Here is a 26,453-nt window from a genome sequence, read left to right on the forward strand (position 1 = left end):
TATCCATTTTATCCTTCAATATTGGTCTAGAGGGTAGAATAAGCTTGAGATTTAGGTTGAAATCTTAAATACGTATGCTAATGTTCACACCTTTTAGTAGTAGTGCAGTATTTTACCGTGTACTGAGAAATATTCTTTGTCATCAAATGTTGTAAATATAATATTGGTTTTGTTTCAGCATGGGCACAAAAAAAAAAGGCATTTTAAAACGTGGCATACTTGGAATATTTTAAAAATGCATGAGACAAAATATCGATACACACTGGTTAATGATTTGATAATACTGGTTTCTTTGTAACCCACAGCTTCAACTAAAAGCAAAACAATTATGAACAGTAATATTTTCCTGGTAGGTCTGAGTCCTTACAGTCCCAGGAGTGAATCTTTACCATTTTTCAGTGACATAGATTGTAGTTTGATGTGCCTGTTCGCATTGTTACATTTCTATGGGTTTGAGTGTCTCCCACACAGTTTGATGTTGCCTGAGCATCGTAGTACAAAAATGCTTCTTACAGTATCTTTAACCTTTAGAAGTATCTGTGTTTGTACCCATCAGCAGCTTTATCCTGTAAATCGGTAAATGCAGCGGTGGTTACTAGCTGTGGTATTCCACTCTTTCTCCGGGGTATTTCTTCCTCTTCTGAGCAGAGTTATTTTTTTTTTTTTGAAGGAGCTTAGGTGGGCTACTGTTGCATTTTTCTGCCTGTGTACCTATCTCGATGCATTGGTTTTGCCGTTATTCTGCAGACTGAAATTTAGCAGCAGAGCCAGAGGCTGATGTGCCACTACTGGCTATTAGTGTAAGAAAGTCTTTGTTACCTCTTCCCAACACTGCCACAGCTAAGTGTTGCCTCAATAAAACTCTGGAACTACTGTTTCCATTCCAGAATTAGTTTCCAGGTGTCTTGTTACATTATTGGTGTCACGCATTCTTAAAGAGTTTATAGTTGCTTCCTAGTCTATGGCTGGGCAATGGTGGCTTTCCAGTGTTCTTTAGTAAGATGCTTTAGCGTATAGCATCATTGGGGATTAAAATACTTTTTCAAAAATGGTATTTAAGTGCACGTAGAATTTTATTTACACTTTCTGATGTAAAGTCCTGCTCATTGTGCTTTCTTCCTCACAGTGTGTTGACATAGACATTTCTCTTACAAATCTTTTGACTTTTATCTCAGAAAATCCAATGCTTGTAATTGTCTTAGAAGAATCAGATCTACAAATCATGTCCTGTTGGAAAGAAAAAGGATAATAAATACGCTTTTACGTGGTTTGCTAAGAGGTCAGGCTTATTTCTGATAAGCAAGTAAGTATGTGTACTAGAGCAGAGCCCAGCATAAAATTATTTTGCAGACAGATTCAGACTTGTAGTTATGACAAAAATGCATGCTTCAAAAGATGGAAAGGAACAGATGAGGGCTAAGAACAAACCTTTCAGAACAAATCTGTAACCTTCATCCCTTCCACTGATTTGCTTGCTTTTTCATTCGTACATATTGAGCACTTTTCCCACTTCAGAGTAATGCAACTGTCCCTAACTCATGCCAATAAGTACTTTACATTGGACGGGTACAGCATATGAAATTTAAGTTTCCAAAAGAAACATTAATCCAATAACTTTTTCCTCGTGCAGGTTTTATATTATGAAGACTTTACAATAGATATAGCAGTTTATTAGACAGAATATTTAAATAAGAATATGAAATGAAAAATATGCACAAAATAACCAGAAAACTTTAACATTGGCATTTGCCTTTGTTTTAATTGTACAAGCTAGAGGTGGTATTAACACATGATTATGCATTTAATTTTCTAGTTTGATTAAAAACAATTGCATGTTCTTATTCATAGTTTAAGTGGTTCCAATTGGCTCTTGAAGCCTTTCACTTCAGTGAAGCAAATGGGATGTGGTAGACTTGAGTTCCAATCTTCATTGCTCATTTCACTTTGACCAATGAGTTTTCTGCAAGCCTGGGTTAACAAAGCTCATAGGTATTGGTTTACAGAGTAGGGCTATATCATTAAAGAAATTATCCTTTTAGAATTGATAGCTTGTTGATATTACACAGTGTTACTATTATTGAAACAGTCTCTAGAACTGTAAGGCTTAATTTATTAGCCTTTGTTCAAAATATTTGAGAAATTAATTAGTGAATGCTGTTCCAAAAGGATTTTAGATACCATTCAGCTCTACTAAAACTGAAGCAGATTCCAGCTTCCAAGTCTTTTATAATTTAATTTTTTTTCATTTGCTTATAACTTTTCTTTTTAGTGATCCCAGCAGCCAAGGGGAGTGCAGGGGAGATATGATCTTGCCAAATTTCTTTTGGCTGTTTTAAATGTAATTTTGTGCAAAACGTGCTTGGAATTGCATTACAAATTAAAAAAAAAAAGAGAGAGAGAAAGGAAGAAGAAGACAAAGCACAGTATCGGCACTAATACCGTTTAAGAAGTGTTGAAATTACTCTCTTACTGTGTAGCAATCACTCCCAGCAGTTGGTGAAAAAAATAACCTGAAGAGTTTCTTTCCTCTCTGTTCATTCTGTTCACAGTTACACTGGTTGAAACCTCCTGCTAACTCAGCTGACACACCAGCATTTTCAAAGGTGTTGTGGGAATGTCATCCACTTGCAGAACAATGTGAATAGCTTCAGAGGCTGACCTGTTGTGTGCACAGGGGAATGTGTCACTCTTGAAGAATCACTACCTTAGGGAGGCAGCTTGGCAGTAGTTATAATGGCCAATAATGCTACAAAATTTACAATGGCAACTGAAGAATATTATACATGATAGAAACAGGAGGGTTACTTAGATAGGCATAATATACTGTAGTTACTGAAGTATAAATGGCTGTGAAAGAAAGGTCCAGATTTTTCTCAAGCTGTGTCTGCTATATACCATACGTTGTATTTAAAGGAGACAGAATCATGGTAAATAGTTGTAGGCAGCTTGGTGCAGGAGGTGAGGTTGTATGGGAGATAGAGAGACAGTGGAATGGCCAGAGAGTCTGACTAGGAGAATGGGGGATGTGTCAGTAAGGAGGGAATCTGCCCCACACTATTGGAACTGCTCGCTGCTATGTTGGTCACTTGAGAATACTGGCAGTTGCCAGAAGCTAAAAGTAGCCTTAAGCCCTGCAAGCTAGCACTGTTTTAGTCATCTTTGTTCTTATCTGGAGGACCTTTGCTTTTCATAGTCATTAATAATCAAGACCCAGAAGTAAAAACTCTTTTTTTGTTGTTTTTGAAAATGATCCTAGCTGAAAGGTGCATTCACAAACACAGTGCTTCTGGTCTCAGTGTGAATAGTGAGCTCAGCTTGCTCCATCTCAGAGGAACAGGACCATAATTTCCTGGCTTGCCAAGTCCATACCCCAACTGTTCCCCACAAGTGTATCTTATAATTCTGTTCTGGAACTGTGAAATTTTTACCTAAAACAAGGTTTAAAAAAACTCCCCCTCACAACTCAGCTTAAAAGGCTGAAAATTATCTAACCTTAGTTTGCATATATTTAGGGCACCTTGCAAAACCAGAGTTTGTTGCTGTTCAGTATAACCCACTCTGTGACCTTTCTTAGCGAAGGAAATCTAGTGAGATCTTACCCTGGAGTCATAGTAGTAGTTTCCCTCTTTCTGGTTTCATTTGGTCTCCCAGGGAGAAGTAATAGTCTCCCATGCGACAGGGGGAGAAGGAGATGTTCACCTTAAGGACATGGACTGAAAATAAATCTGAAACACATTTCCTTGCACATAACCCAGCTCCTTACGCTGAAATTACCCTTTGAATTTTAAAGGGGCTGCAGAGTCTGTGAGCAAGTCTTGGGCTACTAAGACCATCAAATGGCTTAGGCTGTTCTTGTATATTTCAGTAGAAGGTGCGGGAAATATAGATTTAATTATTTTATTCAAACTCAGGAGATGGTCTGGGACAATTAATTTCCAATTGTTTCCCAGTAGAGCCTATTTACTTGTATATTAATGAGGCACAGGTGTTAGGCCCCTGGTGCCTGCATGCCTGGGAGGCATATTTAGGTTGTTTATCTAGTCAGCCATAGGTACTGCAAGGTACTGAAGCTTGCCTTGAACAGTTTATACAGTGAGGCTTTTTAATTTTTTGATGTTTTTTTAAATTTGCTAGCACCTGTTAAAATTTTAAAACCGATCATGTAGAAAGAAGTAGGAGTGATTTCTATAGTAAATAGCACTAAATGTTGAAGAAAGTCATCTTCTATGATGCTTAACTGCCCAGCTTGACATTAGGAAGAAAAGAAGGTTCATTTAAGCAAATACGTCGTGTGAGGAGCTAATACAGTCAACAGTATACTTTTCTGTTGCATATTTTTGGAATAGGTACTTCTTTGTCTACAGCTGAAACATGAATGTGCTTATATTAATATTCATTTTTCTTGTTTATTCACTGAACTGCAGTACCAACATTTTAGAGGAAATGGAATAGCCTCCATAGACATTATGAATTTCAGTAGCTGGCATAATTATAGCGATCTACATATTCATTAAATCCAAAGAAGAAATGTGTCCAAAAAGACAGCCATGCGTTTAGAAGTGGTACACAACTAAATATATACATTTTAAAAAAGTTCCTTTCCTGGCTTATCCGATATGGTGTAATATCATATAGTCCTTAAATCAGCTAAAGCTTGTTTTTTGTTTAATGTTTGTTCCTTTTGCTTTTGCACACAGCAAAGAATGGGAAGAACTATTTGTAAACAACAATTACTTGGCAACTATACGGCTGAAGGGGATTAATGGGCAGCTGAGAAGCAGCAGGTTCCGTAGTGTTTGCTGGAAGGTAAGAAGAGAAAATATTTATTTACAGTTTGTGGTTGCAATATATCAACACATTACGTGATGCGCTGGAAGATTATTGATGCAAAGAATCATGAATTTTCCTACAGACTTCATCCCAGTGTTTTCCTACACATTTTTATAATTCATAGGACATTTTCTAATCATACTGAGTTGCCTTAAAGCTGAATTGCAGGTGATAGCAAAATATTCCTAGGAAAGAATATCCTTGTGCTGGGTGGTGTGTTTAGGATTGAGTGCCACACACCACCTCCTCTCAGTCTCTCTGCAGTGAAGTTGTGTGCTAGAAATAAAAATGAAGTTTTGTCTCAAAATTTATGTTTTGAGGAACTTGGGACTCCTTTAAAATCAGTCTGATGCTTCTGCTAGCAGCTTTTCCCAATGAAATAAGATAGTGAAGATGAATAGAGAAGGAAGTCAGATCTTCCAGTATTAAAACACAACTATTTTTTTTTTACTATATTTTTTAAAGTTGCAAGAGAAGGAAGAGAGAAAGCAAGCAAAGTAATACTTTGATGCTATATAAAGTCAAAAATAATTTTGTTGCACTGGGATCAGGTCTTCTTTTGTGCACTAACTATGACAGTAGAGAACATTTTCCCTAGTAGAGTTACTGTATGTTAGCACTGATAATTCAAATTACCTCACTTGGAATTTCTCAAGCTTCACTTTGGCATGAAGACCTATAAAAAGAAAATGAAAATACTCTTTGTATATGAATGAAAGAAATTTGAAATGTATGTAGCAGTGAACAAATTTAAAGTTAATGAAAATACTTTCTTCAGGAGGCCAGATGAATGTATGGCACAAGGATTATTTTACCAGCCTGCTTCTTCTTGTGCCTCTAAATTAGGAGGCCATAACTCAAAACCCTGAACTAAGAAAAGCATCAAGTCCTTCACTGTCCGCTAATTAAGCCAAGGAGTGGTTTTATTTTAAAAATCTGGTTGGTTTTATTTTCATGTCCAGATATGGGTTAGGGCTCTGGTTTAGGCTGCCTGTTTTAAATATATTATCTATGTTTTTCTTAAGTTCTGAAATATTTTTGGTAATTTGGGAATGTTTTTTGTTTGTCAGCATTTACTGTTTCTTAACACTTTATAATGTGTAAATAAAAATATTTTAAAAACAAGAAAATACTCTGTGTTTCTTCTTTATTTTCTATGCAATCAAATGTTATTTTCCAATAGCTTCTAACCATTTTTAAACAGAAATGTGAAAGAACTGTAATGTAGGCATTCTCAAAGACTCTTGCAAAATTGACTCTCTTAATTGTCTTGCAGAATTCTCGAGTGTGTTTCATTTCTATAGATTAAGATTTTCCCTTTTCCCATTTCTTAGGTAGGGCAATATCTCTGAGTGTTTAGTTTCTGCTCTGCATTCATGCTTGATTTTAAACAAGTTGCATTAGGTCATCAATGTTCTGTAAATAGCTTCTAGTTTTGTATATTTATTTTCATTTCTTTGCATTTTCTTTCTGCCTTGGAAGTCTCAGTCAAGTCTTCTGATTTGTGACAGTTTACAAAGCTTGTGTTTGTGGCTTCAGTTGTCTTTAATGCCTTATTTCATACAGTAGAACTGCTACTATTTCTGCCTTCGTATTTATTGACAGGAAAATAATAAAGCCAGGGGTATCTTGTAGGTCTCTGTTTTCTTCTTACGTGTAGAGTACTTGCTTCTCCTTGCTGAGATGGTTTATGCTGTCTAGTAGGATTTATATGAAAAGCTCTGTTAAATTTATGAAACTTAATGGATTCATCTTGTTTTGTTGATAGTTATTTCTGGAGGTTCTACCCCAAGACAGAAGTCAATGGATTAAAACCACTTCAGACCTAAGAACTTCTTACAATAAGATCAAAGAAATTGTAAGTTGGCACAAAATAGGTTCTCTACTCTCATACTTTGACTTAGACATTAATACTTACAGTATAGCAGGAGAGGATTTGATTTTTTTTCTCTTTTTACCCAGCACATCACAAACCCTCGGAAAGCGGGACAGCAAGATCTGATAATCAACAATCCACTGTCTCAGGATGAGGGGGTGAGTTGACCCTTGTTTCTATCAGCACAGGTGCTACTAACATTATCATCATCATTCTGACACGAGTTCTTGCTGAGGAAAGCAAAATGGCAGGTGCTAAAATCTCTTTCTTAAATTTCCAAACTGACTTGTGTTAACAATTGGTTCGCAGGCTCAGCTGCGAACAACCAGAAATGCTCATTTCCAGGTTAATATTCTGATTTTTCAGGGAGATTGTGATGAACAAAAAAATCAGGGCTGGACTGCAAGTCCAGTTTCACAGCATATGTTTTCTTTAACCAATGTGCCTTTTTACTGCTGTGTGTTTTCATTTGATGTAAAATGGCTTTAGTTGAAGGAGTGTAAACAGTCAATATGAAGGGACTGCTGTTAACAGCAAATACTAAAGAACCCTCTTCTGGAAGACTGTTCAGCCTTGGAAGTTTTTCTCCAGCAAAAATAGAATTGTTCTGTATCTTGAGTTGTATATGTGCTGAGTTAATGTTTAAAGTACCAGGCTGCAAGATAGGCTTTTCTTCCAATGTTTTTCTTTTTCTTTATTGTTGAATGAAATAAGTTTCTTTTCTAATCCAGAAGGAGCCAGCTCCAAATTGAAAGATCTAGATTTTAAAGAAATACTAAGTATATGGTAAAAGTATTTGGCCTGACTGTCATTAAGTGCAGAGCACCCAACTCACTGAAATTAACAGGATCTCCTAGTAGCTTGGAATTTTAAAAGTCATGACACTTTGAATAGGGCTAACATAGATTTAGGGGCTTAATTTTGAACAACTTTTTTGTTTGGGTGGTTGGGTTTTTTCTTTATGGTGGTTTTCTACTGCATTTTCTAATACCTGAGAAGCTCTTAAGTATTTTAAAGCACGTATCTTTATGCTTTCCTGTTAATTGTTATCATCTTTGGATTTTTTCTAAATCAAACTTAAGAGCAACTTAGTACCATAAAAATAATTTTTTTGGTTGCATTAAGAGATTTACACCTGTAAAGACTGTCACAGGTATCATTGGTGATGCTATTTATACTTCCATTTTGTTCTCAAACAGAAGCCCATATTTTGTTTGTAGTGTGGTACTCTGCTTCATATTTAATGCAGAAGGAGAACGATTTTCTTGTTGAGACATGGAAGTGTTGATAGGCATGTTGGTGGCTCTGCAGCCACTATGACTGTGCATGCCATCAAACCATTCTTGCATCCAGCTGGACAGAAAGTTGTGCCAAATATGAAAGATTTAAAGTATTTCTGCTTTAGTTTGGGATCCTACACAGTGGCTTAACCTTCTTTCTGCCTGTGACGTCTTTTAGAAGACAAGGGTTGACATGTCATAGTATGTGGCAGGGGATTCATCTATAAAACAAAGCCACAGGCCAAATCAGACCTAGGAATGGAGAGCAAAGTGCCTTTGAGCCTCTGCAGTGACTTAAATGTTTACCCTTTCAGTGTCCTGGATTTTGTTTCCTCTTCGCATGCAGATTCTGTTTCCTTTATGCATTTCGCTGATGGACTGGGATGGGAGCAGGGGCAGGGTAGTTTCAAAAAGTGATCTAGCTGCATGAAAAGAGCTGTGAGTTAAAAAGATACTAGTTTTATGTAAGACATTGTCAAGTATATGAATACTATTAAAGTTTAGGGTTTTTTTTTCATAGTTTGTAGCACGACTATAGAAGCTAATTAACTTGTTCTTTGTTATTTTACCTTCTTCTGCTAGATAACACTAATTTACTTTCTCTTTCCTTTCTGTGGACCATAAGCCACCATGGTAATGAATTGTTTCTGCAATTCTTGAAGTATTATATCAGCTCTCTTTGTACGGTATTTCATTCGCTGGTGCTGTTGCTATCTGAAAACTAACCTGCATTAGATTTTGTTCAATATTTTGATCAATATGGCCAAGCTACCATCTCGTTGCAATAAAGAATAGGCTTTGGAAAATTTTTTTCTAGAGTATACAGACAACAATATTTGCTGACTTCTTTCAGGTTAGCTTTTGCAAAATATTGGTAAACAAGACAAGGAAACCAAAGAAAGAAAATGGAAATCATCGTAAGCACACATACAGAAGAAACTAAATCTACTTTGAACTCATTGATTTATTTATTTGTTTGTTTCTTTCTTTTGTGTCAACAGTGAGCTTTAAATATCCTGGTTTTTCCCCACCAGAACTTTTTTTTTAGAATGGCTAGTCTCGACCTGCCCTGTGTATATGTACCATTAGAAGTATGTCATCTTCATATGCCTCCACCAAGACAAACTAGCTTAATTCCAAACAATTTCTTAGTATGGAAATTATGGGAGCATCCATTTAAAGCACATACATTCATCGGAGGAATGTAGTACAGTACGGTACCTTTTTTTCCAGGCATGAACTATTGAATTTTTTCAGTTGAGCTGCTGGTTCTAGTAAGTTTTAATTTATTCTGCCTTTATTAACAGTCTTCGTAGATCCCTTACAAGTAACTCACAGACCAACCGTCCAGTGAGCAAATGGAGTGAGCCTAGAACAAGGATCCAGGAACTTGAATGTTTTCATCTCTGATCTAAACTGACTTTCTCAGATTCATTGGGCTGATTCACAAATGTTACTTCATTAGGCTTGTCACCAACGTATGTACCAATACTGATATACCACTCTACCAGGAATTTTGAGGATTAATTAGTTAATATTTGTGCAGTATTTTGCTGATGTAGTATATTAGCCGGAGCTATTAGTAGAAGTCTCTATTTCATACAATTATTTTTCCTTATTTTAGAGTCTTTGGAATAAATTTTTCCAGGATAAAGAGCTTCGAGCAATGATTGAACAAGATGTGACAAGAACGTATGTAGATCTTTACAGAAATTTCTATATATAAACTTAGATTTTGCATTTTTATGTGTTATACATTATATTGTGTTTTCTTGACTTTGGTTAGTGTAAATGTCAGAATTGTTAAACATGAATGTGTGGAAACATATATTAAATGTATAAAAATACAGCTCTCTCGGAGTGAAAAATGAGAAAATTGAGTTAAACATTAAACCACGGAGATTTACTGGTATCATTGAAGAAAAGCTCTTCTAAATTAAGATATTAAGAAATGTATTACTATATGAAATTTAAAGCAGAGTTTCACATTTGAAGCAAAGAGAAAGTAAGAGAAACTAAAAGCTCTTTTAACTAAATTATGATCATTATAAAATATCAAACATATTATTTTCTTTAATTCTTAGCAATCAATAATTAAAAAATAAACAGTTTGCAATTAGTAAGGGAAATGTCACTCATCTAGAGAAGTTAAGCTTTTCTATTTTTATTTCTCACTTTTCTAGTGTTATTTGTCACATATGCCTTTTAAAAATTGTCCTAATATTACTGTGATTATGTTTTCATCTTCTTGGCCCTTAGGTCATTCCTGTTGAGGAACTTGTTTGAGTTAGAACACTCAGTTCCTGAAAACATTTCTTTTCAGAGTGGAAGCATTGACTGATGTGTAAATCTAATTAAATTCAATTACTGGTTTGCTACCATGTGAAATTTTACTGTATTGCAAATATTTTTCCTTATAACTTGAAAAAAAGTGGTGATAGTCATAGATTTTACAAATCCCAAGCTCACACATTTTCATTTACAGAAACCAAGTCATGCAGAAGAAATCATCGCTGTCTGGTTTTGGAATATTTTATGTGCCCGTCCCTAGACCCATTCTTGAATGCATTTTGCCATGAGATATATAATTAAAATCTGAGTATGCTTTCATGTGCATTCTCACAACAGATGGTATTTTTTGTTTGTTAAAGGAAACAGATCAGGATGTTCTAAGATTAAAATATATACGTATCTAAACTATAATTGGAGAATGAAAAGTTCTATGGGGGTTATGTTGGATGTAAGATTGTTATTTAAAAATATGTATGTAGACACTAAGTCCATGGGAAGTGGCAGGGTGAGTAATATTCACTAATATCAATAATGGTGTCCAAAGATATTTCCATTTATGTATTTGTATAAAATAATGTCTACTTGAAACAATAACAGCATACATTATGTGTCATCAATATCAAAATAAATCAGACAATGAAGGAGCAAAATTAAGCATCAAAGTAACATGAATTTATTTGATAAACTACATGTATTTATATAGACACTTGTTTTTTGCCTAATCATAAAACATAGCATGCAGTTTATATATACATGTGTGTCTGTTTGTAAACTGTCAGTGTAAGAAGCAGTAAGTTCTACATTCCTTGGCTTTGGAATGCAAGTACCCTCTATTACATCTCGTCCTTTTCATTTCCATTCTTTAAATAAATTTCTGGATCTGTCATTAACTTACAATGCTTTTTATGATAGGAAGCCCAGAAAACCAACTGTATCCTAGGCTGCATCAAAAGGAGCATGACCAGCAGGTTGAAGGAGGTGATCCTGCCCCTCTACTCTGCTCTCGTGAGACCTCACTGGGAGTATTGTGTACAGTTCTGGTGTCCTCAACATAAAAAGGACATGGAACTGTTGGAACAAGTCCAGAGAAGGGCCACGAGGATGATCAGGGGACTGGAGCACCTCCTGTATGAAGATAGGCTGAGAAAGTTGGGGCTGTTCAGCCTGGAGAAGAGAAGGCTGTGTGGAGACCTCATAGCAGCCTTCCAGTATCTGAAGGGGGGCTATAGGGATGCTGGGGAGGGACTCTTCATTAGGGACTGTAGTGACAGGACAAGAGGTAAAGGGTTAAAAGTTAAACAGGGGAAGTTTAGATTGGATATAAGGAAGAAGTTCTTTACTGTGAGAGTGGTGAGGCACTGGAATGGGTTGCCCAGGGGGGTTGTGAATGCCCCATCCCTGGCGGTGTTCAAGTCCAGGTTGGACAGAGCCTTGGGTGACATAGTTCAGTGTGAGGTGTCCCTGCCCATGGCAGGGGAGTTGGAACTAGATGATCTTCAGATCCTTTCCAACCCTAACTATTCTGTGATTCTGTGGTAGCCTAAAATAATTTAGTATTATGTTCAGTTACATAATCATTACCTTCTAGCTTCTGTTTCTAATTTAGGGAATATTTTATATTCTTTGTCACCCAGTTCAGTACTCCGTCATCCAACAGCATCAAGTAAATAATGCTGTAGAGAGTGACGCTAACTGCACAGAGTAGCAAACCTCTACAGATCAAAGCAGTTAAAAATTTAACTTCATAATGTCTTTATTAGAAGTCTCTGAAGTGTAGTCATAATAGGTGGGAGAAAATTCATAGAAATATGCTTTTAAACTTGGTACTGGTTTAAATTGGTTTGTGTGTGTGTATGTATGTACCTGAAGAATTCTAGGACACAAATCACATCTTCCCAAAGTAAATGTCTAGTACTGAAGTCTGATAAATCACACTGTAGAGTAGTATGTTTTTCTGCAGTAATTATAAAGGGCTTCTAGGTCACTTGAACCTAACTGCGTCACCTAAAGTCAGGAGAGGCAAGCCATAATGTCTAAATACAGTTTTTTTGCTGGTTGCATAATAAGAATTTCCAATATTTCCAAGGGAAGTAGGGAAGGATTTGGTTGAGTTAGTCCTAACTCTGGTGATCAACAGTTCCATTTAATCACCTGACTTGCTTGCTTATGGGATTTGAGAGGTTCAGAATGGATTTTCCTTCAGCCGCCTAGAAACACGTACATTTGAGCTGGAACCAAACACCATCTAAGTGAGAAGCTTCTAAAAATGAGGGTGGGAGAGAGGGTAAGAGAGGTTTACTACAAATCAGGTAAAAGCCTTACTTTAAATGTAGATAGCAGTATCAACCAAGTTATGACTATAATACTGCATTCTATTGTTCTACTAAAAAAGGAACGTGCATGAACTAGCACCATGGTAACTCATAACAGGCTTAGGAATGCAGTGATTAATTACTGTCAGTCAAAAGATGTACCAAGAAACAATGCAGATTTATTTTGAGATGATTAAGCAGCTAAGTGATAAAGAAGAATTTTTGAAAACATTCTCCAGAAATGGAGAAATCTGAAGATTGGCAGATGCAAGAGCATCTAACTACCAGTCAAAACAAAACACCAGTCTACTTGCTGGCATCACTTTGTACATCCAAGATTATAAATGGTTAGATTTTATTACCCTCTTTCTCTTTGCAGTATTTTAAACAACAAAATGCTTAGGGAGCATTCCCAGTAGACTAATCAAGTGGATTTCTTTTCTTCTGTAGTAGTGTTTTTATGTATTGGTGTACCTAGTTTTTGCTGCAGAAGTAGCAGTCACAATTTAGGGCAATGGAAACTGTGGAGATGAGTAGTGGTGGGTGCTGCTGTTTCAAAGTCCATCTCCCAGATAACAAAAAAAAAAACAAACCCACCTAAAAAAGAGGTAGGGAGGAAAGCAGCTGCATCCTTCCTAAACATGTAGAAGAGATGGGAAGAAACAGCAATCCATTAAGTTTCAGGGGACAAATTCTAGTTTCTGTGTAAGAGGATGGACTGCTGGAAGAAAGACCTATCTTTATACACCAATCTATTCCTTTTCAAGATAAAAGTGAGCAACGAGGGAGGAGTGGGGAGTTATTATTATCCTTTACCAAACCTTTGCAAGTGCATCTTGTTTTTTTTCTGGTTTAGTATCTTTCCCCATTCCAGCTGAGTAACAGCATTGGGGAATGGCGGGGAATGGAGTCTGTCTGTGAAAGAAAGATGGTCATTCCATGGCTATGGTTAAGAGCCTTATTCCTGTCTGCCACCAAATTTGTTTTATAAAGTATTTGTGCATCCTTTTATTTGGTTGCCAGTCTGTTTCTTCTGTGTCAAAGTCTGGCTTGCCTCTGGTGCATGGGACCCTAAGTGGGCTAAAGGAATGTATTAGAAAATTGTAACTAACTTGCAATGGTGTTTGCTTTCAGACAGCAGGGACTTGAATGCACTGTTGTTTAATTGTAGTGGTTGTGGTAAAACAGTCTAGCAAAATTCCCATATCCTTATGTAGTCTTTCTCAGAAACGTAATTAAACGTAATATTCCACTGCTCATGAAAAGTCTCCTTACCTTGTCTGATTTGAGATACTGTATTTCTAAAACAGTGCTTTAATCATGAAATGACATTCTCAATAAAAATCCATCCTGAACTGATAGTTCCTTTGTGATCTCTTGTATTTACATTTACTATAATTAATACTTCAGCCAGCTTATTCCTGAGTTCATTATTATCTTTTGTGTAACAATCTCTGATATTATTAGATCCTCACAGATATGTCTGTGTATTTTGGGGGTTTCTTTATTAGTCTTCTTTTCCTAAACTTCTTAGGGCAGGCCTGAATAACAGTCCTTCAGAAATAATCTCTTCAAAACCCTAAATTACGTTGATTGCCATCTGCCGTAATGCACTTTTGGTCTCAGCTGTGTCCTTCCTTTACAGTAATATGATTAGTACAAGTGCATACAAGTTTCCAAATGTTGGTCTACCATTACCCCCACCAGGTGCCAGGAAAATGCTACACCTTTCATCCCAATGCCTTCCACAGGACTTCAGTATTGCTATGTGTAAGCCAGCGTCTCCTCTGCCTTGGCTCTTAATTTAGGTCCTCCATCCAAGGATTTCAAAGCACTTTTCTAGCCTTAATTAGTTATGGTTTTGTGCTCACCTGTCATCACCTCTGTGAGATGACTACAGTAATTATTAACACTAATAGTTTTATCTAAAGTAATTCATTAAAGTTCCCTATATTCTTTCTCTGTGACAGGCTTTACAACAGCCTTGCTATAACTAGTCTAAAGTTTAGCATTGTAACTTAGACTTGGGAAGGAGGAAAAAGAAAATTTGCTTGAAGAAAATTTATCTACAGTCCATGTGATTTCATCTCAAAACTGACAATACTATATAGCCTTTATGTCAGCAATCTAGCCTGAGGGTTACTGTGTTGTCTTTTTAAGTAATCTTCTGGTTTTCTTTGTCCAGTTTGATCTTTTCCTTTTAGTATCCTACCTTTCCAGGTTTTTTTGGTTTTGTTTTTGCTCCGTGTAGCTGGATGTGGTTTGGGGTGGTTGCTTTATGAAACATTTTTTTCCATCTAGTTACTTTTTCATTAACCGTGAAAAAAAAAAACACTTTTGTTTGTGCACTTACTCATTAAGGTATGTCCTGCACAATCACCTTATTTCCTGCCTCCGACATTTAAGGAGCAGGATGCGCAGGTGAAAGTTGAACCAGAATAGTTACAGACTGTAAATAGTTACATTTTCCTGGATTATACGCAGATTTTCCCAGCTTCTTCTCTCTTATTCTGACACTAGGTCCACTTCATCCTATGTCTCTAAAGGATATTTGCCAAACTGTCAAATGATTCCATAATTGTAAAATTTATTTGAGACAGGTACTAAAAACAGTGAAATGCCCAATAATGTTGCATCACAAAAGATGCCAGTAAGATACATTGGAGCTTAGGATACTGGTTTTAATGTCAATTATGAGATACTGTCATTAAAATGCTAATTATTTTTTAGATTTTCATTAACCATTGAACATTTGTGTATTTGCTTCTGACACTCTTCTTCCTTCCATTTTTTTCCAGTATAACTGGAAAGTTTACAAACTTCCTTAACTTACTGTAGCTCTTACACTCTTCCTTTGCCTGAGCTTTATCTTGAAAAAATGAAGAACAGGGCTAAGCGCTAGTAGTGAAACTGCAGGGCAGACTGATGATGCAGTTACAGTTGCCAGTTTAACACCGATTAAAAAAAATGGATGATGTTATAAAAAGTATGGTTTTTATCTATGGAGAATTGATCTTTGGTGCTTATTTTTCCAGTATCTGAATGAAATTAATCAGTAGGTAACAGTTTGCAGCTGGTTTAGTTTTAACTGAATAGTTATTCTGAGGGGAATTGTTGTTGCTTGGATTTTTTGATCATGCTCCTTTTCTAGAAAGTTTTAGATTCACTGGTGAAGGACTTGGTAATTGATGGAGCACAGTCTTTGCGTTAAGTTGCTGTTGGGATGCTGTACCACCTGGAACCAGAATGGTCGACTGGCCTGCTAGGCTTAGTACTTGTTCCTGTCCGCAGGAAGTGGGTAGATTTTTGCGTCAGTCATTGCCTCTCATTCTATTTTTTTTCATTCTGTATCAACTCAATTTATTTTCATGACATTGAGAATCAAAGGAACCTGATTCTTTAGGCAGGAACATACTCATATACTTCACTGTTTAATTTTGCTGAGGTTCATTTTCAGTGGACTGGGTGTTTGTAAGGAGTTGGTGATTAAAACAATCTGCCGCTGTACTTGCAGATCTCTAGTTTTCATAATATTAAAAGGGATTGCTTATTTAAATATAACTGGTGATACCATCATCCTCTCAGTGGACTGATGTATATTGAAGAACGTGGTTCAGAATTTTGGCTACAAAAATACTTCTTTAGAAGTATTCTTGCTCTGTCAGCATCCACAATTCACAGAGCAGTGCGAAAGCAGACAAGGGAAGGTGCTGTCATACCTAAAACCATTTCTAGAAGACCAGCAACTGAGATTCTGTGTGCTGTAATGTTTATTTTCACTGTATTTCTTCATTTTCAGCTTTCCTGAAATGCAGTATTTCCAGCAAGAGAATGTGAGAAAAATTCTTACAGATGTTCTGTTCTGCTACGCCAGAGAAAATGAACAGTTGCTTTATAAGCAGGTAATGAAAATCCTGTACAGGTGGCATTCATTGACTCAACATTTTCTATACGGTTTGGCAATAATGTAGTTCCGTTGTATCTGAAGTTGTATCATAATGCTAAAGTAATCAAAGAGCTGCTTGTCAGCTGGATAGTAAGAAAAGTAAGCTCATAGAATAACATATGCTTTTTCCTCATAACACAGTCCCTCAAATTGTTTTCTTTAAGGTTGCTAAGTTGTGTTGTCTAACTTCAAATTTTTTTATAAACAGCATCTTTTTCTTCAATGTAGGCCAAGAAAGAAAAATAGAAAGGCTTTCTCTGCTTAGGCAAAGAAAGACAGTATGCAGCAGGATTAAAAATGGTACTGAATAAACAAAAAAATAGTGACTTTTGAAATTCAGGCATTACTATTTTAACTTTTACATAATATTTGAAGTTACTCCTCAAAGTCCTAAAGTTGTGCACTACGTTAGTGAATAGATCTTTTATCTAACCCTGTAGCATCCAAATACAATGCATCTGACAAATGCCTCTTGACTGAAGGATAAGGGTGCTACAAATACCAGTTTTACAGTGTTACCTGAGGGAGAGCCTGCTCAAACCATTTTTGATAAAATGGTAAAGAAAACCTCAAAGCTGCACTAACTGTGCATCCATATGGGACGCAGGATAATTTAATTCAACATTTTTTCTGAAGGTTTTGAAGTGACAATAAGCTTGATACTAAATCAATATAGCAAGACCAATATGCAGAATATACAGAAGTTTATTTGTATGTTTCTTCAGGCTCTTATCAGTGCGGTGAGTAGGGACTGACAAACCGAGGGATACTCTGTGTGCACTGACAAATGATAAACTGTAAAGCAGCAGATTTTAGGTAGACAAAAATGTTTTCATGACAAAAATACAGAGGTTTAGTAAACGTGAAGGTTTTTAGAAGACACTGTAAGCTTTCAGGCATGGTCTTTGACCACTCTATACTCAAGCCAGGAAATAGTGGTGTTTTGTGAGAAAAAAAAAAAAGGATGCATGTGAGTTGCAGGAACAGTTATTTTTGAAGAACTATTTTACAGCTTGTAACAAAAATCAAATATATAGTTGTCAAACACATGAAATCTCTATCAGCTAGTTATTTCTCATTTTTGACAGACTATGAATAAGTGATAAGGTTTGCATGAGAACAAGAATGAGATTTGTGAATTGCATTTTGAAGGGCACTAGTAAAGTAAACACTTCAACAGTATTCAGCCTTCTCCTTCTAGTGAATATAGTCCAGAGTACTGATGATGGGAGAATGGAAGAACACATTCCAGCCAATGTAGTCTATCATTTATTGAACAAGAAGTATTATTTTACTCTTTGATATGACTTAAAAGGACTTAATTACCCTCTGCTCATATTTAAAATCCTCTTGATTCCTTACCAAGAAATAACACCTTTTACATAAGAATAGAATATTTAGCCGGATCAAATTTAAAACAAAACAAAAAAAAAAGCCCTGTGTTTCATCACAAGCTGTTAAAGCTGTTATTTTCTACTAGGTGACACCCCGTTTAACATAGACCATATTGTTAATAGTTATGGGATTTTATTGAATTAATGAGAGTGTTATCATGTAGTAGAATGTCTTGCTGAGTTAATTGAAACTGCAGAGATTATATAAATGGTATTAATGAACTTTGACTGCCTGATGCCTCAGCTTTAATAAAGACTGCTTGGTGGGCTAAATGAACATAGGCAGATAAAAGAACAGGTTCAATTTTGCAAGCCTACAGGCTGTTGACAAAGAAAACTTCTTTACCTCTGTTTTCAACTGGTGTTCGTCAGTAGTGCAGTAATTCCAGGAAGTGGTTGCTATAAGACTAAGGGGAAAGGTTAAGTGCAGAAAATGAAATAAATCTGGATCATGAAAGACTGTTGATTTAATCTCTCTGAAGTGTGTTCAGTGTATCACCCAAAGTCTTGTGGTGCTGTGCCAAGTCTACAAAATGGCAAATGACTGTGGTTTTCCTCTCGTGTTGTGGACATGTGTCACTTTTATTAGGAGCTTTTATTTTTTCTTACCTCTTTTTAAAAGGGTTTGTTTGTTTGTTTTGTTAATTAATGCTCCTGTTAGCTAACTAGTAACAATCCTGCTTTTTTGTCACCATGTCCATCTCCTTTTAGGTAACATTTTTCTTTCATGTCCATAAGTACCCTTCTCTAAATTGGGTAATAGGAAATAGAGTTTGGGATGGTGACAGGAGGTTGTGTTTTCCCTCTTTTGGCAAATACCTATCTTGCAATCAGTCTTCCTGTACTACTATTTTTATTGGTTCTGTTTTTACCATTGACTCAAGCCCCACTTCCCATAATAATTACCACTACATCAAAGTCCAGCATATTTTCTTGAAAATAATGAAGGTTACCATTAATTCATCGATAACAGATCACCTCCATGCTGCTCTCCCTCCACAGTTACCTGAATACAAAGTTCAAATTAAGGAGTTTGTCCTCATATTCAGTATCCATCCTGAGATTGGTCCTGTTATTCTCTATGGGAATTCCTCTGTCTCATTTGTATGACTGCATGCAAGAGCTACATTTCGTATTAGAATTATAACACTTAGCCACTATATGAAAACTCATACTTCTGTCTGTCAGCATCGGTACAGGACCTGATGTTTCCCTTTCAAAATACTTGGAAAAAGTTTTAGTTCCTTGACAATTTGCATACTTGTAAATAAAATACATCTGCAGTTTACAACATTTCATTAAAATTATTACATAGCATCAGCCATATAGTCTTACAAGCAGCAATCAATAATGTTTGCTTAATATGCATATATGCATGAAGTTGTCTTTATAGTAGGGTTCATGGTTTTTTTGACCAGCAGGAAGTAACATTTTATTTGATGAGGAAAAAAATATTCCTGTCCCTAGTCAAATGGAGTAGGATGTTGTGAAGCTGTATGAGAGATTTTAAAGACAGAATCCTCACAGGGATCGTTGAATTTTTAAATAGTAGCTGTAAATATAACATCTAAAGAGAATAGCACATTGTACTTAAGAATATATAAAAATTACTCTTAGCATTCTTCTGTAAGACTGGTGACAAAATTCTGGTCCTAGTTAAACTGAAAAGAAGTAGTGACAATTAAGCTAAATCACTAGGCTAACTGTTGTTTACTCATGATTTGATTGCTAGAGATGTCAATATAATTTTGAAATGCATTGATCCGGTTTTCATTGTCAAAATGCTGCATTTCTGGTTTTCTTTTTAAACCATAGAATGTATTATGAAATCAATATTTTGTTGTAGCTGGGGAGTGTCATAAAATTATCTGAGCTTTGTCAACTTTTTTATTAACACTAAAGTTTTAGTAAACTGCAGCACTGAAAAAATAAGTGTATGCATATTATACTGGTATCTTTTCTTGCCAAGCTAAAAATCTCTAAACATTTGAAGTACTACTGTAACTGAAAGATCAGAGGTATCTTTTTGAAATCCCAATATTTCATCATCTGTTTGTTTTGTTTTTGTTGTATGTGGGCAGCCACATCATGATTCTACTTCATTACAAAGTTGATACATTATTATGTTGGAAGAACGTATGATGTGCTTTTATCTTTTATAACTAATTCTTATTTTATGTCCTCTTTCTTCAGCTTGTAAGTTTACAGCTCAGGTGGTAGCTTTATTAGACAGTCAAGTTTTTGGCATTTCCATTTCTCATATTTCATGTTAGTATATCAGGGTGAATAAAAGATTAGACGTGGAGCTGTTAATTATCTGAGGGCTGTGAGTATGTCGGAAAGTACAACCTGGGTTATCCGTAGTTTATTTAAATGTTTTTTTCACTTACATTTCTTTTCTAATCCTTTCCCTTTCTCCCTGTCCGTACTATTCCTTTCCCTCTTGGTATGACCACAAGACTTCCAGAAATCTAAAGTTGGCAGTTTGCAGTCTAACCAATATTGTTGTGCTTGGGAATTCTAGATCCTGAAATCAAGTGGCTACACCGGGCTTTTTCCTAATTGAATTTCTCTTCAGCCTTCATCTTTCTCAGTAGTCTCTAAAGGTTCAAAGATAGGAAGAGAAAGAAAACATCCAAACTTCTGTAGTTTTTCTTGTCTTTAGCTTTGCCCAGTCACCTGACTGCTATTGCTGCAACCTTGCAGTTGAGGCTTTAACAGTCCTGATCTCAGTCCTGAAGAATCTGAAGTTAAATTTTCTAGGATTCCAAGTAATAGGACACAGAGAAATTTTCAAACCTCTTTTTTTCTTTTTTTTTTCCCCTTCAACACTGCTAGGTATTGAAATTCCCTCTTATGAACAGATAAGAATCACTAACATGGAATTAGCTGCACACTCAAATACAAGTTATTGCACACTCAAAAATGAGTTAGACAGGGCTTCCACATCCACCTCTCTGCTCAGTTTGGACCACTTAAGGGAAATTCCCATTATTTCCAATAAAACTTAAAGGGTTTTAGTAGTTAATAGATCTGTTTGATACACTTGAAGCGAATAAGCTAACTCAGTGATACTGAATACTTCTCAAATGCTGCATGGGATATCAACCGGTATACCAGCAAGGCAGCAGGGTAGCTGCACAAGCATGTATCTCTATCATTGCTCATGTCTGTCCATCACTGAAAGAGCTGGAAAAGCAAGTGGAGAGAATCCCTAGCTTGGAACTACAAGCATAAAAAGCACCAATTATCTGACTCCTAACAGCAATCTGAAATGCCTGTGAGTTTGATAGTCCAGCAGCCCCAGTGCTCTTTCTGCCAACAGGGTAGACAAGATGGTCTTCCTGGCATTGCTGTCTGCCCAGAGCACTCACCTGGAACTGGGACTGAGGTTCCACTTGGTGAGGGAGTTGCAGCTTTGAACTGGAGCACAGCTGGGCAAGAACTCCATCCAGAGTGACACCCAGCAGGAGTAGCCTGGGCACCCGGCACCAAGCCCTGGCTCTGGTTGGTAGTTTTGGGCTGAGGTTAGGATTTCCCTTCCCTTGCAGTAATCCCTGTGTCCAGAGGCCATCAAACACATCTCAGCCCTTCATACCGCGTCCCATCCATCATGGAAGGACTCTCCCCACTACTTCTGTATGGGTGAACCCGAACCCAACCACCAACCTGTAGCTTGCATAGTTCTCACCTGCTGTCCTAGTCTACCACTGGGAGCCCAACTCCCTTGGCATAACCAAATTCCTCAGTTATGATACCTCAAATCCTCCTTTTCCCTGATCTAATATGAGGGAAGGGGCTGAATATCTGCTGAAGACAAGGTTTCATTGTGCAGGCTATTGTTTTACCTGCCAGTGTGTTGCAGCTTGCCAACTGGATTGCTTGTTTCCGGAACTGGTTGCTTCTGCTCCTGATAACAAATTGACAAGCCCCAGGTGTACTAAAGCAAATCAAGACCCCTTTTTTTGTTCCTGGTGAGCTCTGGATAAAAGCACCAATAGCTGGCCTGGGAGGCCCAACCATGTTTCTAATGCTGGCCCAAGTCCTCAACTATCCATCCTGTTCTGATGCCTGTATGTTTCTATATTTTTTCTGTATCTTCATATAGATTGCATGTACTAGTAATTGCCTACAATGAAACAGTACCAGGTCTCCTACGCATTATGTTATAATGAGTTTATTTTTAATACTGACATACCAGCTTTAGAAAAACCCAAAAAACCAAACACTCATTTTCTTTCCCATGTCCATAGGAATGGAATTTTTCTAATTTTCCCAATCGCATCCCTTGTCTCCTCTGAAGGCTACTGTTACGCTTTTATCTATGGTTTTGGAAATTATCAAATAAAAAATAATTTTAAATTTTGAAATTTGTCCCTATTGCAGGTCTTTGTACTGTGGATCATGATTGTAATTATCATAAATAAAATTCATATTTATGAACATAGATCTTGGAGTAAACTGCCAGGTGCAGGGTTGCCTACCACTGCCAATTTGTTTTCTGTTGTGGTAGAAAAAGGGAGAATAACTTGTTTCTGTATATTATATAAGAATAAACACTTGGATTTAATCAGACTTTAAGATAAAAGCCATTGATTATGAAACTGTTCTATTAAGAATGTAAATTGTCTTGCTTTTACTTAGTCTGCATCAGATATTGCTGGCTGCCTGATGCTACCCATTAGGAACTATTATATGACTGTAAAATCTTACTATACTTTTGCTTCCTTTTATTTTTAGGGTATGCATGAACTTTTAGCTCCCATTGTCTTTATCCTGCATTGTGACCATCAAGCTTTTTCACATGCCAGTGAAGCTGCACAACCAAGGCAAGCATTGTGTTTTATTTGTAAAGCATTAAAAAGCTGCTTTCTTAAAAATTAATAAATAAATAAGTTGGCTGGACTTGAACTTTTAAATATGCATTTCTTAAGTCTTTGTTTATAATGGGTAAACTGATATCAGAAATTGTTACATTTTCATGGTTTTATGTAAATGACCTTATTTCATCTTCCATACTACATCTGCTGAAATGGAGATTGAAAGTGTGGACATTGGCCCCTTCACAGGTACTGGATGGCAAAAAAAGGGGAGACAAGAAACCTAAGGAGAACCTTAATCAAAATGCTTACATACCTACCTGCTGTTTCACCTTATTGCCAGAAATGGTTTAGGTTTTGTCATTGCAGAGAGGAGGCAGATTAGAGAACCACATTCATAGAACAGACGTGTTACCAATTCTCTTTCCTCATATCTTAAAAGAGGGAAAAAAACCTCAATGTAGACAAATTATTGTGATTGGTATTTCTTTCATCACCTGCAGTGTTGCAGCTGCAATATTTGATTGTCCTTTGACTTTGTAATAACATTAGTTTTAGCTGTTGATTCTCTGTTCCAGTCAAACTTCATGTGGGTAGGTACACATGTAATTATACACATATGTATAAAATGTATAAAATATTACCTCACATGTGACTGTCCGTCAAAAAATACAGATGCTTTTTTTCTTGCCCTATGTGTAAAGTTTTGGGGTTTTTTAGAAAAAAAAAAAAGAAACTAATTGCCTTCTTGTATCACTTGTGATATTTAGGACATTTCATTTGTCTTTTTGCATTCTTTTGAGCCAAGTAATGAATAAAAGCCAATTTAATTATATGTACTATATAATATAACCTCCGTTAGTACCCCTCAACTTGATTGTCCAAAGGCAGTTAAGGATAAGGATCTAGATTATTTACAAGTGTGTGGTTTTATTCAATGTCTGTCGTATTCAATGTCTCTAATCCTGAAATTACCTAGAAGATGCTTTTCAGTGCTAAGTAACTTAAAATAACCATGTGTTATGCATAGCATTCTGTTCCATCCCCACTGAAAAAGTAGAGCCAAGAAGCAAAGTAGATGGAAAAGAGGTGCTGTCACTGATTAATTGCTGTTAAAGTACAATAAAAATACAGGCTATTAAACCAAAATAAATTAATGTTTTGATACTGTGTATTTGACCAGTAACCATATTTTTTTTTTTGTTTGGGACAAACAGTGATAGATTGTGCAGCAATCAATTATTCTAGATCAAGCATATTCAAATAATACATTGTGACATTCAGTAATTTGTTATTTGGAATAATTAGATGGTTACTTCATTGTAGTGCAGACAAGGCAGCTAATTTGTTTTTGATCTTTATAAAAACGAAAGACTTCATTTGTTCAATGGAGTTGCTCTTTTTAATTAAAAAGGCTAGTTTTCTCATTTGCACTTTATATGAAAGTTGGCTTATAAATACATAATAGTACATGCAGAACGCTGACCAAAAATAAACATTCACATTTGGATTGTTCACTGTTGCCTTTTTCAGCGAGGAAATGAAAGTTCTTTTGAATCCTGAATATCTGGAACATGATGCCTAGTAAGTTTTAGCAACTTCCTTTACATTTTATTTGCTCTTACTTATAATACATTATTTAACACCAAGTTTCTGCTTTTTTCCTCTCCAGTGCAATGTTCACACGTCTTATGAAAACTGCAGAACATTGGTTTTCAACTTTTGAACATGACAGTCAGAAGGTAAATATAGCTCTAAAATGTATTTATTGTATTTTTAAAAAAATAGGATTTTTAATATGATTGAAGTAATTTGAAGGTAAGAAGGCATCTTCTCTTAAAAGACTTGCTTAAAGTAGGCTCAAATAAGTTTACATCCTTTAGAGGCTCTTCAGAATTTGTTCATAAGTATTTGTTAAGATCTTTACTACATAATACATACAAATACATAAGTATTTGTTAAGATCCCAGTTAAGATTTCCTATTTGTTGAAAGATCACTTGGTAATCAGAAAGCTGAACGTACAAATGCAGTTCCTCCTATGCATGAGTGATGTTTGTGTGTAGCATTTGAAAGAATGCCTCTCATAGGCACATATGTGTGTCTCAAACCTGTGCAGATGTCATACTAAATAAATACATATAGGCAGTATTTAACCTATGGAGGCTTGAATGGTTTTAGCTCTTTAATATATAATCAATTTGCTGTGAAACCAAAACTTTAATCATATACCGTCAATCAAAGGCCAGGGTGCATATTCCCTCCTCCCCCTCCCCGACTTCATCACTACATTTCCTTACTTTTTCTTGACCTCAGGGTATTCAAACAGAGGGAATGTCTTTGCCCTCAGATCTCCTGTGCAGCTATACAGACATCACTGTATTTAGTATGTTGCTTCTTTCCAAAGAAGAGCTTTTTCAGTGTTCCTAGTTCTATAGAACTATTCCTTGCAGGCACCTTCTAGGGACCATCTCTCCTTGCCTGTAACCATTTTTCATGCATGGCATGAGGGACAATTCCCTCACATCAGTTGCTCAAGATTTTCTTTGAATACTTTTTTCCTGTCTCTTTCCCTCCTTACATTTATCTCTTTTTTAATTCTGAAAAATTACTTGTGTGGTGGAGTGTATGTAGAAGGCTCTAGCAGAACATAGCCCTATTGCAGGTATTGCCAAGACTTTCAGTGTATTATATCTTAAAAGGGTTATCCTCCAAACTTGGTTCCAGCGTGATTCATTTCAGAGTTTTTCACGTAGACCACGGGGTGATTATCTGTAGCTAACAAAAAAATTAGTAAGAATTTGTTTGGGTTTGGATGTCCACATGTGTGCACCAAAACCTATATTTGCAATTAGGGAGTACTAGTCTGAGAGGTAGCTTTGCCTGTCTGTTGAAGAAAAAGGTGTTTAACCAAGATGCACATAAAGCCTTCTATTTTCCTTAAATATTTAAATGTATTTGTGTATATATTTTATTAGATGTGGATCATTGGCATCTTGGCGTAAGCTATCTACAGGTAAAAATTATTATTTGGGTTTGTGTTTTTACATAATTCTTAGTAAGTAAGGATAAAGCATATGATATGTGAATATTATGAACTTACTACGTAGTCATTTTTGTTCCAACAACAAAGCTGTGAGACATTTCTCTGTACGTAGCGCTTCAGAGTTCAGTGTGTTCAAATGTATTTGTTCCAGTTCCTGTGGCAGAGGTGGTAAAGTCTGAGGTGAAATTCTACTCTGGGAAGTAACTGCTTACAGATTTGCAGTGCTTTGGTAGAAGGTGAAAGTTTATATTGCCCTTTCCAGTCCTTTTGTGGCATAAAAAATTAACAATGCAAAGCGCATGGATTAATATCTAGTTGTTTGTTTTTGTTCTTTGCAAACATGTATAATCTTTAATAATCCTTTCTTGTACATATGCCTTTTACAATCATGACTTTGAGGGTTAGCTACATAATAAAGTCTGAATCTTCACAAAGGAAGCAATGAAAGCGTGTGCTCTGAGAGACATGTTACATTTTATAGCCTCTAACAGTTGGTTCCATTACTCCCAATTGCCATTAGAGGAGCTTCTCCAGCTACTCCATTCCCCAGTGGTTAATGAGAGAAATCTGTCCACGGCTTATATGTGTACTGTGTCCTAGCCTCTCTTTACTGCTGTAGCATTTGTTTCCTAAATGCGTGAATATATAAATTGTATTA

The 26,453-nt window shown here is 36.2% G+C and overlaps 1 protein-coding gene across 6 annotated transcripts in view; it reads left to right on the forward strand.

Moving 5' to 3' along the window:
• Window positions 1–26,453, forward strand: part of TBC1D5 (TBC1 domain family member 5) — a 251,111-nt gene that overhangs the window by 101,831 nt on the left and 122,827 nt on the right. For all 6 annotated transcript variants that reach the window (XM_057424934.1, XM_057424935.1, XM_057424936.1 and 3 more), the window contains 8 exons: window positions 4,698–4,806; window positions 6,599–6,688; window positions 6,793–6,864; window positions 9,611–9,678; window positions 16,390–16,492; window positions 22,671–22,759; window positions 24,284–24,334; window positions 24,423–24,492. In XM_057424934.1, the coding sequence (XP_057280917.1) occupies window positions 4,698–4,806; window positions 6,599–6,688; window positions 6,793–6,864; window positions 9,611–9,678; window positions 16,390–16,492; window positions 22,671–22,759; window positions 24,284–24,334; window positions 24,423–24,492 (652 nt within the window). The remainder of the gene's footprint in view (window positions 1–4,697; window positions 4,807–6,598; window positions 6,689–6,792; window positions 6,865–9,610; window positions 9,679–16,389; window positions 16,493–22,670; window positions 22,760–24,283; window positions 24,335–24,422; window positions 24,493–26,453) is intronic.

The sequence above is a fragment of the Pezoporus wallicus genome, unplaced genomic scaffold (assembly GCF_028554395.1).
Source record: "Pezoporus wallicus isolate ANWC-B61680 ecotype Strahan unplaced genomic scaffold, APGP_CSIRO_Pwel_v1 contig_3181, whole genome shotgun sequence".
Lineage (NCBI taxonomy): Eukaryota > Metazoa > Chordata > Aves > Psittaciformes > Psittacidae > Pezoporus > Pezoporus wallicus.